This window comes from Agelaius phoeniceus, chromosome 2, assembly GCF_051311805.1.
Source record: "Agelaius phoeniceus isolate bAgePho1 chromosome 2, bAgePho1.hap1, whole genome shotgun sequence".
NCBI lineage: Eukaryota > Metazoa > Chordata > Aves > Passeriformes > Icteridae > Agelaius > Agelaius phoeniceus.
Window position 1 is genome coordinate 36,594,342 of NC_135266.1, and position 14,464 is coordinate 36,608,805.

At 38.1% G+C, this 14,464-nt stretch overlaps 1 protein-coding gene across 1 annotated transcript; it reads left to right on the plus strand.

Annotated features, from left to right (window-relative positions):
• The first annotated feature begins 3,017 nt into the window (after positions 1 to 3,017).
• Positions 3,018 to 13,529, plus strand: ARGLU1 (arginine and glutamate rich 1). The gene is made up of 4 exons (XM_054653129.2): positions 3,018 to 3,634; positions 7,589 to 7,814; positions 10,158 to 10,241; positions 11,495 to 13,529. Exons 1-4 carry the CDS (start codon positions 3,279 to 3,281, stop codon positions 11,657 to 11,659), a joined length of 831 nt encoding a protein of 276 aa, XP_054509104.1. The 5' UTR covers positions 3,018 to 3,278; the 3' UTR covers positions 11,660 to 13,529.
• Positions 13,530 to 14,464: the final 935 nt, after the last annotated feature.

The following is a 14,464-nucleotide window of genomic DNA, read 5'->3' on the forward strand; positions in this document are numbered from 1 at the left end:
CTACTTCTGCCCTCTTACTATTGTGAGGCAGACTATACCAGATGACAGCAAATTACATACCAAACACCTTATGCTATTACGCTCTTACTTTCTTCCCCTGCTTGCCCTCTAGAGTTCTTCTATTTTAGACCTATTGCAAAGATCTTACATCCAGCTGTGCCACACTAGCACAACCCAAAATAATCCACCTTTAATCTCCCAAGATCCCTCTTGACCCAGCTAATGACAGAAGTGGTGGTGCAAGCAGGAGCAGGTACAATTTGGAGATTATGAGAACACAGTATCACCATGGAGCTACCCCCAAATGCCTATGGGTTGAGAGATTTCATGTGATGACAGTAGCCAAGGTAAAGAAGGGTGAGGTGCTTTAATTATGCCACCATTTGGCTGTCAAATAAGGTATTTTCCAACTCCAAGGCAACCATTTTAAGAAGCAAATTATGCATTTTAATATACTGAGATACATTAAAATGGAAAAAAATGCAAAAACACAAGAGTGCGTGGAAATTCAGTATGTCTTGCAAACTGGGAATAAAACATGCACTTACATGGGATTAAAAACTTCAAAATTCTAATATTATTTAATAAAAAGAAATTGAATTACTTTAATCAAATATTGAAAATTTTGAATGGAAACTGACAAGGGAAATTACCATCTTTTTTAATTAATTGAAAAGAAGAAATTAAACTATGTAATTAAACAAAGCTTTTATATTAAGTATTTACTAAAAAATTCCTTTTGGTACTGTAATTCCATATCAATTGCAATTATATCCAGAAAAAAACACCTAAATATTAATATTTTACTAATATTAAATATTTTACTACTAGTAGGCTAGGAAAAATAAGGTGATATAATTAAAAAAAAAAGCAGCAATGAAACAACTACCAAACTAAAGAAAAAAGAACTCATAGATAGAAATGTTCTTCTAGTAATTTTTCATCTATTAGGAATATTAGGAATCTATTTTTAAGAGGACAAGCAGCTTTTTCCAGAAGAGCTAGAATTTAGTCCTCATAAATAACAAAGTAAATAGACTAATGACCTTAAACTATTACAGGTATTAAAAATCTTGTGTTCTTATTAATCTGGAAACTTTAAAAAAATGAGATGGAACAATGCAATAATGGATTGGAGAAAATTATTGCATTAATCTATATAATTCCTTAATTCTACACAATAGATCATAATGAATTGTTCTCACAAAATATTGCATATTACATTTTCTAGTTCTGATGAGTCAATACCAGAAAATAGGAATAAAAATAACAATAGGAATAAATTTAAATAGGAATAAAATAACAATAAATACAGGTCCAGGTTATAGTGACTTACCAAGGAGAAAACTCAGTTTATGAGAAATATTTTTTAAACTCATTTATAGTTAGTTATAAGTGACTACAAAACAATTAATTCTGCCCCTTCCTCCCTGCTACATTTCAGGTCAAGTTTAGTACATCCACTATGACATGTAGTACTAAAAAAATTATGATCCATTTTACATCCAGAACCTGATGCACCGTGTGAATTTAAAAGCTCCAGTACACACTTGCAGACAAGTTGCTGCAGGAAAGGTGCCAGCTACAAACTCACCTACCTGGTCAGGGGCTAAAAGGTCTGATTATCAACTTCCTTAGTTACCTGTTGCATAAGCTTCCCCCGGGCTAGGGACAAACAAGAGTGCCCAGGGCCTGTGGCACTGGAATTCCTGCCGTGCAGGTTTCACCGTGTCCATTACTCCGCTGTTACTTGCACAGTGACCCGTCAGAAAGATGCTTCCATTTGATTCATTTCTGGTACTAGATAGACTGACTTTCAAAATAAGAAAGTCTTCCTTCGAGAAAAAGAAGGCAAGGCAATCAAATGATTAGAAGAAAAGACCTTTTAGTGAGACTGGATTATGTCCAGTGGCTACAGGAATGTTTTGCAAGCTTAGTAAAAGTACTTAGAAAAAATGCAGACCTATTAAAAAAAAAAAAAGCATACAAGTTGTGAAAGATATCAAGGAGCTAAAAGTAAAGAATGAGGTTAACTATCTATAGATTGTACCAGTTTACTGCAATAAAGAATAACACCAGTTCCAAATTTTGTCATCATAGAAACAGCTAACAATTACATGGGAGAACTGGGATAAAAACATCCTACACAGAAGCCTATAGAACCTCTGAGCTCATACTCTCTGCCTGACCTGGATACCACTGAGTTCATATTCCCCTATGCCTACACATCTGTAGTTAACAATGGATAATAATGTTTACAGGTAAATACATTTAAATGAGACCAAGACAGCCCTTCCCTGTGCCACACTGAAACCACCAGGACACAGACCCCTGGCACCCTGGGCATCTCATCGGCCAGACGGACACAGCTGGACTGACATCCCCTCAGCTGGGTCGATGCTGGAACCAGGATTGACGACCTCTTTTTCATCTTTCTTTCTTTAATTCATTTTCTCCTCTTTAATTCTTCTCTTCCCTTTCACCCTGCTCCTTTATCCAAAACCCACTGCCGTGTGCTTCTACAGTAGGTCTAGGACTAACATACTAATTTCTTTTCCAAGTGTGTAATTCACTGATAAAACTTTCTGGTTGTTTGCGACCCCTCGGACTTTTGTCGTTCTTTTCTACTAATGACCATTTACGAATCTCAGGCGATTCTTTCCCTTTAAGGGTGGATTTTCACAGTGGTGCAACCGAGGATTCAAAAACTCATTTTCACAATTTAGTGGGGATTCTAAGTGTTTTCGCAACTCCCTTCACCTGCAGTGATAATTCTCTCTGTTTCCCGTATCAAAATAAAATAAAAAGAAGATAATCAATGTTTGAGAGAACTTCCAAAGGTAACACAGCAACTCTCTCTGAGGCGACTCCTCGGCCGGCGCGCTCTCCGCCACGGCCGCCGAGGGGCCCGCTCTGAGCGGCACTCGCCATTGGCTGCCGAATATTGCCGAGTGCTCTCGTGCTCCTCCGGCGCGGCGCCGGAGGCGGCGGGGAGGGGAGCGAAGGGCTCGAGCACGGCGCGGTGCATTGTGGGGCGGGAGAGGAGAGTCACTGCTCAGCCAGGGCCGCCATCTTGGCTGCGTCCGGACTCGCTCCCGCTCCCGGGGCCTGTTCCTTTTCCTCGCAGCGCAAAGCAGTTGAAAGGGAGAAGACGAAGGGCCCGCCAGGGCGGTGCTGATGCGCGCAGAGCCTCCTCGCACCTCTCCCAGGCGCCGCTAGCAAAGGGGGCGGGGGTGGTCGAGCGGTGACCGGCGCGGCCTCTTCTCTCCTCTGCCGGGATGGGTCGGTCCCGCAGCCGGAGCTCGTCCCGCTCCAAGCACACCAAGAGCTCCAAGCACAACAAGAAGAACCGGAGCCGATCGCGGTCCCGATCCCGAGAAAAGGAGCGGGCAAGGAAGCGCTCCAAGTCCCGGGAGAGCAAGCGGAACCGGCGCCGGGAGTCCCGCTCCCGCTCGCGCTCTAATACGGCCCCTTCCTCCCGGCGCGACCGGGACCGGGACCGCGACCGCGCCTCCTCCCCCCCCGACCGTATCGACATCTTCGGGCGCACGGTGAGCAAGCGCAGCAGCCTGGATGAGAAACAGAAGCGGGAGGAGGAGGAGAAAAAAGCAGAGTTCGAGCGGCAGCGGAAAATGTGAGCCCCGGGCCTGCGCTGGGGACGCGGGGGTGGTGAGGGGATGGGGGAGGAAGGGAAGCGCTCGGTGCCTCTCTCTCCGCGCCTTGTCTCTGTGAGCTAGGGCCGCCTGCGGCTGGCTGCAGTCGTTTGGGCCTCGCTGAGGCCGGAGCAATGCCTGTTTCCCGCCATCCGCCCCTGTCTCAAAGCCCGGCTCCCTCAGGTGCGTTAGGAGCCGCCCACTCGGGTGCGAGCCCCCCGCACGCCTCCTCCCTGGGGCCGGCTCTGCCCGCTGCCCGTCCGCTGGCGCTGGTCTCTCCTTGCTGCACTGCTCTTAAACTTCCCTGTGCGGCGGAGGCCTCGGCGCCCCTGAGGCTTTGTGCTGCACTGCCACACGCCCGCCCCTCCCCTTCGTGGCGTGGAGCTTGTTACGCGTCGAGCGGAGGCATCTGGAGGTGCTTGAGTGAGGGTTTCAAGAAACTCTGCAGCTGCTGTATTAACACTGTGGGATTACTTTCTTGCCAAATGGGACAGTGAGATCCGGTGACTTGTTTCATTTGAAACCTTGCCCTTTTTTCAGATTATGTTATGTTTATGGGGAGTGTGGTTATTTATTAAGTCTGCAGATATAAATACTATTTTAATAAACGATGGGGATGCATTAATATGTTTAACAGCATATAAAGTTATAAAACAGACCTTTATGCAGCAGAGAGAAGAATGGTTTCTAATCAGGTGATTCCTTTTTTTTGAATACTACCCTTGCTCATTGAACCTCCTTATCCAGAAAAAGCACTTATTTGTACATATGAAGCCAAGTGGTGCTGTTAATTCTCAGGTGGAGCTTTACTTAAACCATATTGTTCTCAGGAAATACTAGTTGGGCTTGGTGAGCCCAAGCTGTCACTTTCATTTTCCTTTGAAGATAATCACCTTTGCTAACTTCAGAGTTTTGACAATCAAAAACTTACACAGTAACACAAACATGTGAAAACTGACATATTTTGACATACTGATCCTAGTTTTGTGGTTTAGAATTTCATTCAGTACCCAGATTAAGAAAAACATTGTGTGCATATCTACAATGAAGAACTGGAATGTGCTTAAAAATTTGAGACTAGAATGAGTAGTTTATTCTAGTACGTAGGAGCTGGTTTAGTTCATGTGTAAATAAATTTTCTACGTAAGTTAGCTTTGAAATATTAAAAAGCTCATAAAGTCTCTATAGAAGGAATATGATATTTCAGCAATATTTGCTACAGAATAGTAGACATTTGAGGAAGAACCAGTATTGGAAAAGATTGGGTATGGATGGAATTTTGATACTTTTACAACACACTTTAAACTAAAAAAAGAAAACCAAAAAACAGTAAAAGTTAGAGTAGAAAACGATGGTATTTTAGTAAGCCATCTGTAAATTGTGTTAGGTATGTTAGTATAGATTCATGTTAGATAAGGAAAGAAGTACTTCCTGTCTGACTGAATCCATTAGCGGACATTTCATACATTGGAACTGAGTTTCTTCTTCTCATATCTTGTTCAAATCTCACTCAGTACACAGCCTAACTTCAGCTCTTTCCTATAGTGCTCATTTCCTTGCCATGCAAGTACAACTTTTTTCCCCTCAGAAATTTGGTAAAATGTAAGTTGTTTCTTTTCTGCAGATTTCATACAGTGAGTATTTGAGAAGTAAATGGATCATACGAAAAATAGTTTTTACATTAGTGACTTATCTGTTGTTCTGGTATCATAACTCAGTAGGCCAGGATGATAAAATGATAAAATACTGTAAGTTCGTGTGATTAAAAAAAAAAAAAATAATTGGTATGGTACAGAATAAATCACTAAGACTTATATCTGTGTTTATAATTTTATTTTCTTAATAAGGTCTAAGCCATTGTAATATCATTGCCTATAAGTCTAAAAATATATTTGATTCATTTAATTAAATTTGAATGGAGTTGGTTGGAGTGAGAAGAATGGAACGTGTGCAGGCACAGTGTTTAATTTTGAGTGCATCATCAATTGCTGAGGATATTTGAAAATCTATTTCAGATATGAATGCAATGGTATTTGTGTAACTATGCACTCTTTATTCAATTAGCTAACTTTTTTCCTAGATTTCCTGATGTTAAATGTAAAGCTATGATAGTTTAATAAAACATGAGAATGTGAACTTCATGACAATTTATTTCTCTGGAACTCTAGCCTCCAATGTATACTAAGCAGTATTGGTTCAGGATGGTGAGAGTACTCGCTGCTGAATAAGAGGGAAGGGAAACCTTTTAAAATAAAATCATATTTATTTGAGTGGGGTTGATGCATTTTTCTGGTACTGGTCTATGTTTTCTGTTTGCCTTGCATTGCTTTGGGTTTTTTTTTCTGAAAAAAAAATCACTTCAAGATATTTTGTGTCCATTTTGGAAAAATGAATGCTGGTCTAATGTGCCCCCAGCTAAATTTGCTATCTCTTGAGGATTGTAAGACTAAAATTGGTGTTCTCTGCCGAATTATTGAGTTGGGGATTCTAAAACTTTCTATTGAAGGAGATCCACTTAGTTCAGTAAGTGTAGTAGGCCCACGTATCTCAGTAGTTTAAAAATGATGACACATGACTAGGGGAAACTGGGAGCCTTTCACCTTTATATTTCCCATGGTTATCTAGATAAGTAATCCATACTTCACATCTCTTATTGCATATTTGCAAGTTGTGCTGTGGGTCATCTAAAAGTTGGTAAATTATGTAACTTTTTTTTAATTAGTTGTTTTTCAAATAAGATAGATTAGGAAAGATTTTCCAAATGAGATAAGAAAATGCAGTCATTCTGAAAATGACAGGATATTAAGATACTACAACAGTAGTTGCTCTTCTAAATCTTGGATTTGTGTTGCTGTCAGGCCAGAACACAAGAAAAGTTTCATAAGATTGTTCTGTACTTAATGGAATATTTGAAATGGAAGTTCAATATCAAGTTTAAAACCAAGAGTCTTCTCCCCAAAACCCATAATAACTCCAGATGAATTGTGCTACATGAAATATAGAGTATTCACTGCTGTTCATCCTTGGATATCTAATTGCCATGTTGCACTTGTGATTACTACCTGGAGTTTCTTCTGTGCGGTAATTAACCTGCAAATTTACCTGATTTTTGTATAATTTTAATGAAAAATTAAAACAGTGATCAGGCTGAGCAATAACACTGCTTCTCAATTGAAATAAAGACAAGACATTTGAAAATATTTCCAAAATTCCGAACATAGAAAGATGCAGTTTGCAAGGATTTATTTAGTGCTTCATATTGATATAATTTGGTTTTGATCATTATGGTAGAAACAGAGTCCTGCAATAAAAAAAAAAAAGTTAAGATCTGAAGTTATTGAAATTTGTTAAGATAAATGATTGGATAACTAGATAACAGGTATAACACTTGGAATGCTAGGTAAAATCACAAATTTGAAATCACAAATTTTATTGCTCTGTCTTCTGTTTTAAGATACTGGAGATAGTTTGGTGCCTTTAAGGTGGTGGCTTTAAGGCAAGATTTTACAGGATATTATTGCTATATGTGGCTTAAAATTGAGACCATATAAACTCCTGAAGGATGAATGATGGTCAAAGTTGGGTGGGGTTTGGATTTTTTGGAGGAGGGCATGGTGTTGTAGTTGTTGGTTTTGGTTGGGTTTTTTCTCCTCCCCCCCCAGTTGTGATGAAGAAGTAGTATGAAAAGTTATCCTCAATTTAGTCTGTTGTTATATAGAAAGATACTAAATATTGAATGGTCTGAGTGGATTCCCTGTTATAGGAACACTTTCTGAATATTCACTTTCTTTAAATGTAGGGCAAAATATTCTTTAAATATATAATCTACGTGTAAAACTTACTCAGTAGCATAGCTGATGCTGCATGTTGAAGGAGTTTGTTTCAGTGCCAACGTTATTGATTAAAAATGTAATCCTCATGTTTGCATTTTGCAGTCGTCAACAAGAAATTGAAGAGAAACTCATAGAGGAAGAAACTGCTCGAAGGGTGGAAGAACTTGTAGCTAAACGCGTAGAAGAAGAGCTGGAGAAAAGAAAGGATGAGATTGAGCGAGAGGTTCTGCGCAGGGTGGAGGAGGCTAAGCGCATCATGGAAAAACAGTTGCTCGAAGAACTCGAGCGACAGCGACAAGCTGAACTTGCAGCACAAAAAGCCAGAGAGGTAACGCTCGGTCGTTTGGAAAGTAGAGACAGTCCATGGCAAAACTTTCAGTGTCGGTTTGTGCCTCCTGTTCGGTTCACAAAGAGATGGAATACAGCAAATCTAATTCCCTTCTCATATAAACTTGCATTGCTGCGAAACTTAATTTCTAGCCTATTCAGAGGAGCTCACTGATATTTAAACAGTTACTCTCCTAAAACCTGAACAAGGATACTTGATTCTTAATGGAACTGACCTACATATATTTCAGAATTGTTTGAAACTTTTGCCATGGCTGCAGGATTTATCAGCAGTCCTTTCATTTTGGGGAAGGGTATTAAAAAATATGTAATTATGTATCCTTCATTTGTTTCATTTTGTTTACCTAGACTGTAAGAGGCTTTTGCCTTCAGCCAGGCAAAAAGCAGGGTCCAGCAGTGAGCTGCAGTACCTGTCTTTAACAAATAGGTTTCTTATTCTTCATTTAAAATGAACATTTTCCTTGAGCATACATTGGACTAATTCTGGGACTTCAAGCATAAGCCCATCCACGTCTTCACGAAGGATCTCTGTCCAAATCATTATATCCATTTTTAATAACTACTAACAACTCCTTTTTTTCTCCCTAGAAGTTATAAAAGAGCAGGTTGCCCTTGTCTGAAGTCAAGCTGAACGTGTGACTTGGGTTTTTGGGGCCTTTTTTTGTTGTTTTGTTTTGTTTTTTAATCAGCAGCTGGAGCAGAAGCTGAAAATGTCTTTCTGTGAGACAGTAATTTGCTACTAAAGGCTTTGATGCCTGCCTGCACCAATCATTCCAGGATCCAGAAATTTCAAGACAAACTTCAAACCATAGAGGAAATTTGTGCTAAATAGTCATAAGTGTTAAATGCTTTTTCACTCTGTACATCCTACACAGTTTATTTTAAATTAATATTTTGATTGGCTTGCGAAAGGAGAGACAGTAGCATTGCAGCTTTCCCCTTCATACTAGATGTGACTTGTCAGTCACATAGTATCAAATTAAATGGAAACAAATGGAATGCTGAGTAACCACAAATACTAAAAAGAACGAATTAATTATACTTTTCTTGCAAATTCAGACTTTAATATCAGAGTTTAAGTTGAATTTACATGTTTGTAGTCAGCAAATTCTTCATATGTAGAGGTTTTCATTTGATCAGATGGATGACTTGTTTTTTTAAAAAAAGTATTTTTGGTATTGTCCTCATGTTGAGAAGTCCCACCAGTTCCTTGTAATGCAGAATGAACCCTCCATGCCTGGAGTGAAGTGTGCTAGCTAGTAGCTGGTTACTAGTCATAGTAAGAAGTTTTCATATGCTTGCTTTGTTCGTATTAACTTTTTTTTCTTACACAGACACAAACCTCTGGCTAACTTTAAATCCTCCAAATATAAAAATAATTTGGATATATTTTATGTGAACTGAAACACTTCAAAATTTTTCACGCAGTCTTCATATTTGAGTTGCATAACAGAGTTCCATAAAATTCACCAAGAAAACAACAATTACAAGGCTTTATTTCCTGATCTTGCCTTCCCTGGACTCCTGAATTCCAAGTTCATACTGCAGACAGTTTCAGCTGTCTTAAAATTGTCAAAATACTGAATGTTAAGTCCATTCTCCCCATGAAAGAAGCCCATAGCTCCATGAAGTATGGATTACCATTTGTATTTTTCACTAACAGTAAATGTATTTTTCTTATTAACTGTTTGCCTTAGGAATGATTTACATATTTTTGTTCCTTCTTACCATAAACATCTGCATTCCTCAGCTCAGCCTTCCTTGTATGTTGTTTCTTTATAAATGGTTGAGCTGCTGATGCAGGTATTGCCAAGCTAACAGTACAAATCATTTTAAAGAGGAAGCTGGCGCGTATGGCAGCCGAGGAGCACACTCTGCAGGACACTGGACAAGACAGTAAATATTCAACTTTTAATGCTGATTAAAGGAGTATAGGTAAAGAATACGTAGGTATACTTAATTGGTGAGACAAACTATTCACTTTATTTATATTTTCTATATTACTTTTTAATTTGGTAAATACTATCCAGTTTTTGTAGTTGTCCTTGTTGATTTGTGTGATATTAAAATTCTAGTAATAAATTGTCAGGATTCTGTGATTAGGGAGGGTTTAGTTGGTTGCTGTTTGGACTGGGCGGGATGATTTAAATTGAGTGCTAGAAACCAGTTTTAGTGGCTGCACAGTTTACCGTTGTGAGGCAAAATAGGTGGCTGTAAAGCTGCCACTTTAAGTCAGTTCACAAAAGAATTCTGAGAAAGATTAGTGAACGTGCAGAAATGAGTATTTTACTTTACTAACATCTTGCCCTGTCCTCCCCTTTAGGAAGAAGAGCGTGCAAAGCGTGAGGAACTAGAGCGAATACTAGAAGAGAATAATCGAAAAATTGCAGAAGCACAAGCTAAACTGGTATGTGAAGGTGTAGTTAACTGTTCTGTAGGGAAATACAGGTGTCTCTGCCAGATTTGCAACACAATTAAAATAAACAAATCAACCTTTTCTAGAGTTTAACTTGCCTATTGCTGGTTCCATCAGTAACATTGCTCTCCTTCCCTTGAGCATGAAAGACCAGATCCTTAGCAGTAACACTAGGCTGGTAAAATATTTCGGATTCATTTCGAGGGGAAATCGCTGCCTTCAGAATTTAAAAAGTATGTTTTAAGTATATCTCATGGGGAGGGTTGAACTAAGTTTGCCAACATGTTCAGCTTTGTGTGACTGATTCTGTTTTGTTGAGCAGGACAAGTACAAACTAGATTTTATTCTAGTATAATGTTGATGTAGAAGTGCTGAAAGGGACTTTCAGCATAAGCTTAAGATGTGTAAGTTAGAAAAGTCTAACTTACGTTGGTCTTCTTAAGCCCTTTTAAATCAGGTGCTTGCCACATGAAAACATTCAACATGATTTAGCTGATTCTAATCAATTGATGATAAGACAAACTAAGCTGCTTCTAAATCCTGATTGGACTCTGTCAGTTTCAATTGCCCAAGTAATTACACCTCTTTCATATAAATATGAGGCTTCTTAAATCTTTTTGCTTGAACTACATCTGCTTTAGATTTCTTTCTGTTTTACCCTTTTTGAAACCTCTAATGGTAGAAACAGGACAAATGGAAAATTTAAAGTATTGACTGATGTAATGAACTAAATAAGCACCTTTAGAAGACCACTGGGAAAGCTGTAAGAACCATAGGTCAATGTAAGGATTGAGTAGTTGCAAATCAAGTGAAGATGGTTTTGGATTAGGAGGGGTTTTTAGATGGGTTTTGGAGCAGGGAGACCTCGGCCTGAAGATATGTGACTTCATTATGTATGTTACTTCAGCTTACATGTGACAAGTGTTTGGGACAATTTCACGATGTGTCTAATGTCTTCCTTAAGTAAAATGTGTTGTTTGCAAAGCAATGCTGAAAAAATTGGTATTTAAGCACTCCAGATTTCGATACACTAGCTATAGAAAGTTCTCAGTGTTTCTTTTAAACTCAATTCAAATAACTATTTTATAAATGGTTTCACTGAAACCAACTATGGCACCCAGCTCAGGCAGAACTGCTTACATACTTATGCAGGATTCGACCTGTTTGGAAGTTAATATGGACTTGTAAATTGCTTTCATGACTACAAAATATACTGGCCTAAATTTTACCTTTTTCCTATACAGGCTGAAGAACAATTGAAAATTGTTGAAGAACAAAGAAAGATTCATGAGGAGAGGATGAAACTAGAACAAGAGAGACAGCGTCAGCAAAAGGAAGAGCAAAAAATTATCCTGGGCAAAGGAAAGTCTAGGCCAAAACTGTCCTTCTCCCTAAAAAGCCAGGATTAAATTTCAACTCTGAACTCTTAAAAGAAAAAAAAAGAAACAAACAAAAAACAACAAAAAAAGGAAAACAAACAAAAACTTTGTATGGTAGCTTCATGTTGAAGTGTTTTTTGTTTTTTTTTCTTTCTCTCAAATTTTTTTTTGTCTTTTTTGAAAGTTGGAAAGTTAGCTTGTTCTAATAGGGGCTGTGCTCTGCAATTCTTATTTTTTTTAAACTTCCATTAAGTTAAACCCTTATCAGATCATCGTTGCCTTTTAGAGGATAATCTGTTTTCATCAATTTTGTTTCTGTATTGGTGGTCTGAAGCAACTCATGTCACTTTATGAACTGTGGATGATCTGATAAGGTTTTACTGACCTACTCATCAGAGTTTGACTCTGATAATTGACAGAACTTTTTACTAGGTATTGCTGACTTTTAATGTTTTTATTTTAAAGTCAGTAAATACATGAGTAAATTGCCATAGTATTACTGGACCTCTGTGGTTTATTGTTAAATCAGTGTCCTATGATACTGTCCCGTTGTTGCGCTTGATGTTCCTGATACAGGTAAGGAAATAGTTTGTCATTTCTGCTATGAATACATAGAGAGAGTTCAGTATTGTCTCTGTTAGATTTGTTTTTATTACATTGACAGCATTCAACCAGCGTTCCCCATTGTGTAAATAAACCAATTTGCTGAATAAAGTGAAAGTCTTAAATTCATATGTTTAAGCAAATTTTTTTAGTACACTTCTATAAACAGCTATAAGAGTGACAATTCACATTATTAAATTCAAGACTATAGTAATATTTTTTTAAATTTTGCTTTTAACTATTGTGGCTTCTACTTATAATGCAAAATCACACACAGTAAAAAATCCCTGCAGTTGTGAATGTTATTGATGGCTGCTGCTGTTTTTTTGAATGTTGGTTTTTGTTCTGACAGAGACTTCTTTCAGCTGTAGTATCATGTTTAAACGGCTGTTTGGCTTACTGCACCCAGACCGATACTTCCAATATCTAAAGCCCTTCAGTTCACCTCATAATATAATATATTGTATAAGTTAAGGTCATTAGCATATAATGAATCTGATGGATCCTAAAGGATTTAAAAATGGAAGTTTCTTCTCCCAAAGGACTGGACTGGCTAGTATATTTGAACTGGAAAAAAAAAAGTGAGATTCTGTCTAAGTACATTGTTTTAGCCAGAAAGCAACTGTTATACAGATCTTGAATATTATCCATTTATATATACAGGTTTTATTTTGAAAAATGAAACTACAGATTGAAAACTATATATATAAAGTCCCCATTTTTTGTATGTAATTCCTCTACCAAAATCTAGATTACTATAGCTTGTCCAGTTCTAAAACTCTTTTTCCTGTCAGCGTGCAACATCTGTAATAACCATAAAATGACAGTAACCATAAAACTACCAGTAGTTGGCCTGAGCATTTGAATGTCACTGGACAAAGTTGGAAGTAATTCCTGATATTCCCAAAGGATCTGTTTCTGTAGATTTAGCAGATTAAATGTGGGAGCAAGTTGAATGTGCCACTGAAAGCAGTATTCAACAAGCTTTGTCTGAAACTGGGGCTTGGGGATAGACTGATGTGTATCACTTTATCCAGTATGTCAAGAAAATGTGAAGATGGTGAAATACCTACACTATTACTGTACTTAAATTTGTCTATATATTGTATGACAGAAGAAGGTTGAAAGTTGCTTAATGCATAAAAACAAAAGCTGAAGCCAAATAAATCATGTACATGACCTGTTGGCAGGAGCAGGCTGTATTTAAAGATCAACTGATAACTGTATTTCTAAAGCAGAAAACATCCCCTGTTCCCTTATGAGAAACAAGCTATTAAAAGTGAATACTCAAAACAGACCTATGCAGTTTTGTTTCCTCTTCTAAAAGCAAGAAGCTAAGTAATCATACATACAGCTGTGGTATCAAGCATTTTGTTCTGCATCACGTAATTTGCTGCTAAAGAGCAACATTTGTTCTCTGCATGTAACATTGTGTAGGCTTGGATGTTGCCAGGTTATTTTCAGTCCCACCTCTAGGATTATCTTTGGGACAAAATGCCCATCCCTAATGAGATTGCCCTGCCTACCATTCCACATACATTTCACTACCTGTTTCTCTTTCCCCTGCCCTCAAAAAAAAAAAAAAAAAGGAAAAGCAGTCAGGTCTTTGCTTTGCTTTGGTTTGATTTTCTCTGTTGGGGTAGAAGTTCAGTTGGTGGAATCTGCTGTCTCTTTGCTAAGGCATTCTCTGTGTCTTAGATCTTTGTAGACCTGGTTTTCTTTTTAAAAATATTTTAGGACTTCAGGGATACTGTTGATTTCTAGGAAAAATATGGATGCATATAGTTTGGAAAGGGGGCAAGTTGACATTTGATGGTAAGAACTCAGGATATTCTTGTATTCCCGTAGGACTTCACACGCTTTTAACACAAAGTATGCAGGAACATAGACTGCATACTTTGTTTAAACCGTGAGCTCCCTGCATGTGTCTGCATAGAGAAAATGCTGTTGGTGATTGTATTCAGTGTTTTATTTTATTACAGTTTGAAGTTTGTACTTCAAATTTTGGTTAGACAAGTTCTGGATTGTTCTGGGATTTTGTGTGTCATTGACCACCCCAGGAAGGCAGGTAGGCATTTTTGTTGCCACCTACCTTGAGCAGTATTCATTTCCCTTATATGGTAACAGAAGAGATCTTAGTTTTCCCAAACTTGTTCATAAATGTCCTGGATAATTATTTTAATATGAAACAGTGCATCTGTCTGGCAAAGGTAGGAGCGTGGAAGGCCTTAG

Bases quoted from the DNA above. Each gene is read 5' to 3' on its own strand.
- ARGLU1 (XM_054653129.2), top strand. From the start codon at position 3,279: ATGGGTCGGTCCCGCAGCCGGAGCTCGTCCCGCTCCAAGCACACCAAG. The intron at 7,815-10,157 runs GTAACGCTCGGT...CCTCCCCTTTAG, and splicing joins CAGCACAAAAAGCCAGAGAG to GAAGAAGAGCGTGCAAAGCG. The intron at 10,242-11,494 runs GTATGTGAAGGT...TTTCCTATACAG, and splicing joins CAGAAGCACAAGCTAAACTG to GCTGAAGAACAATTGAAAAT.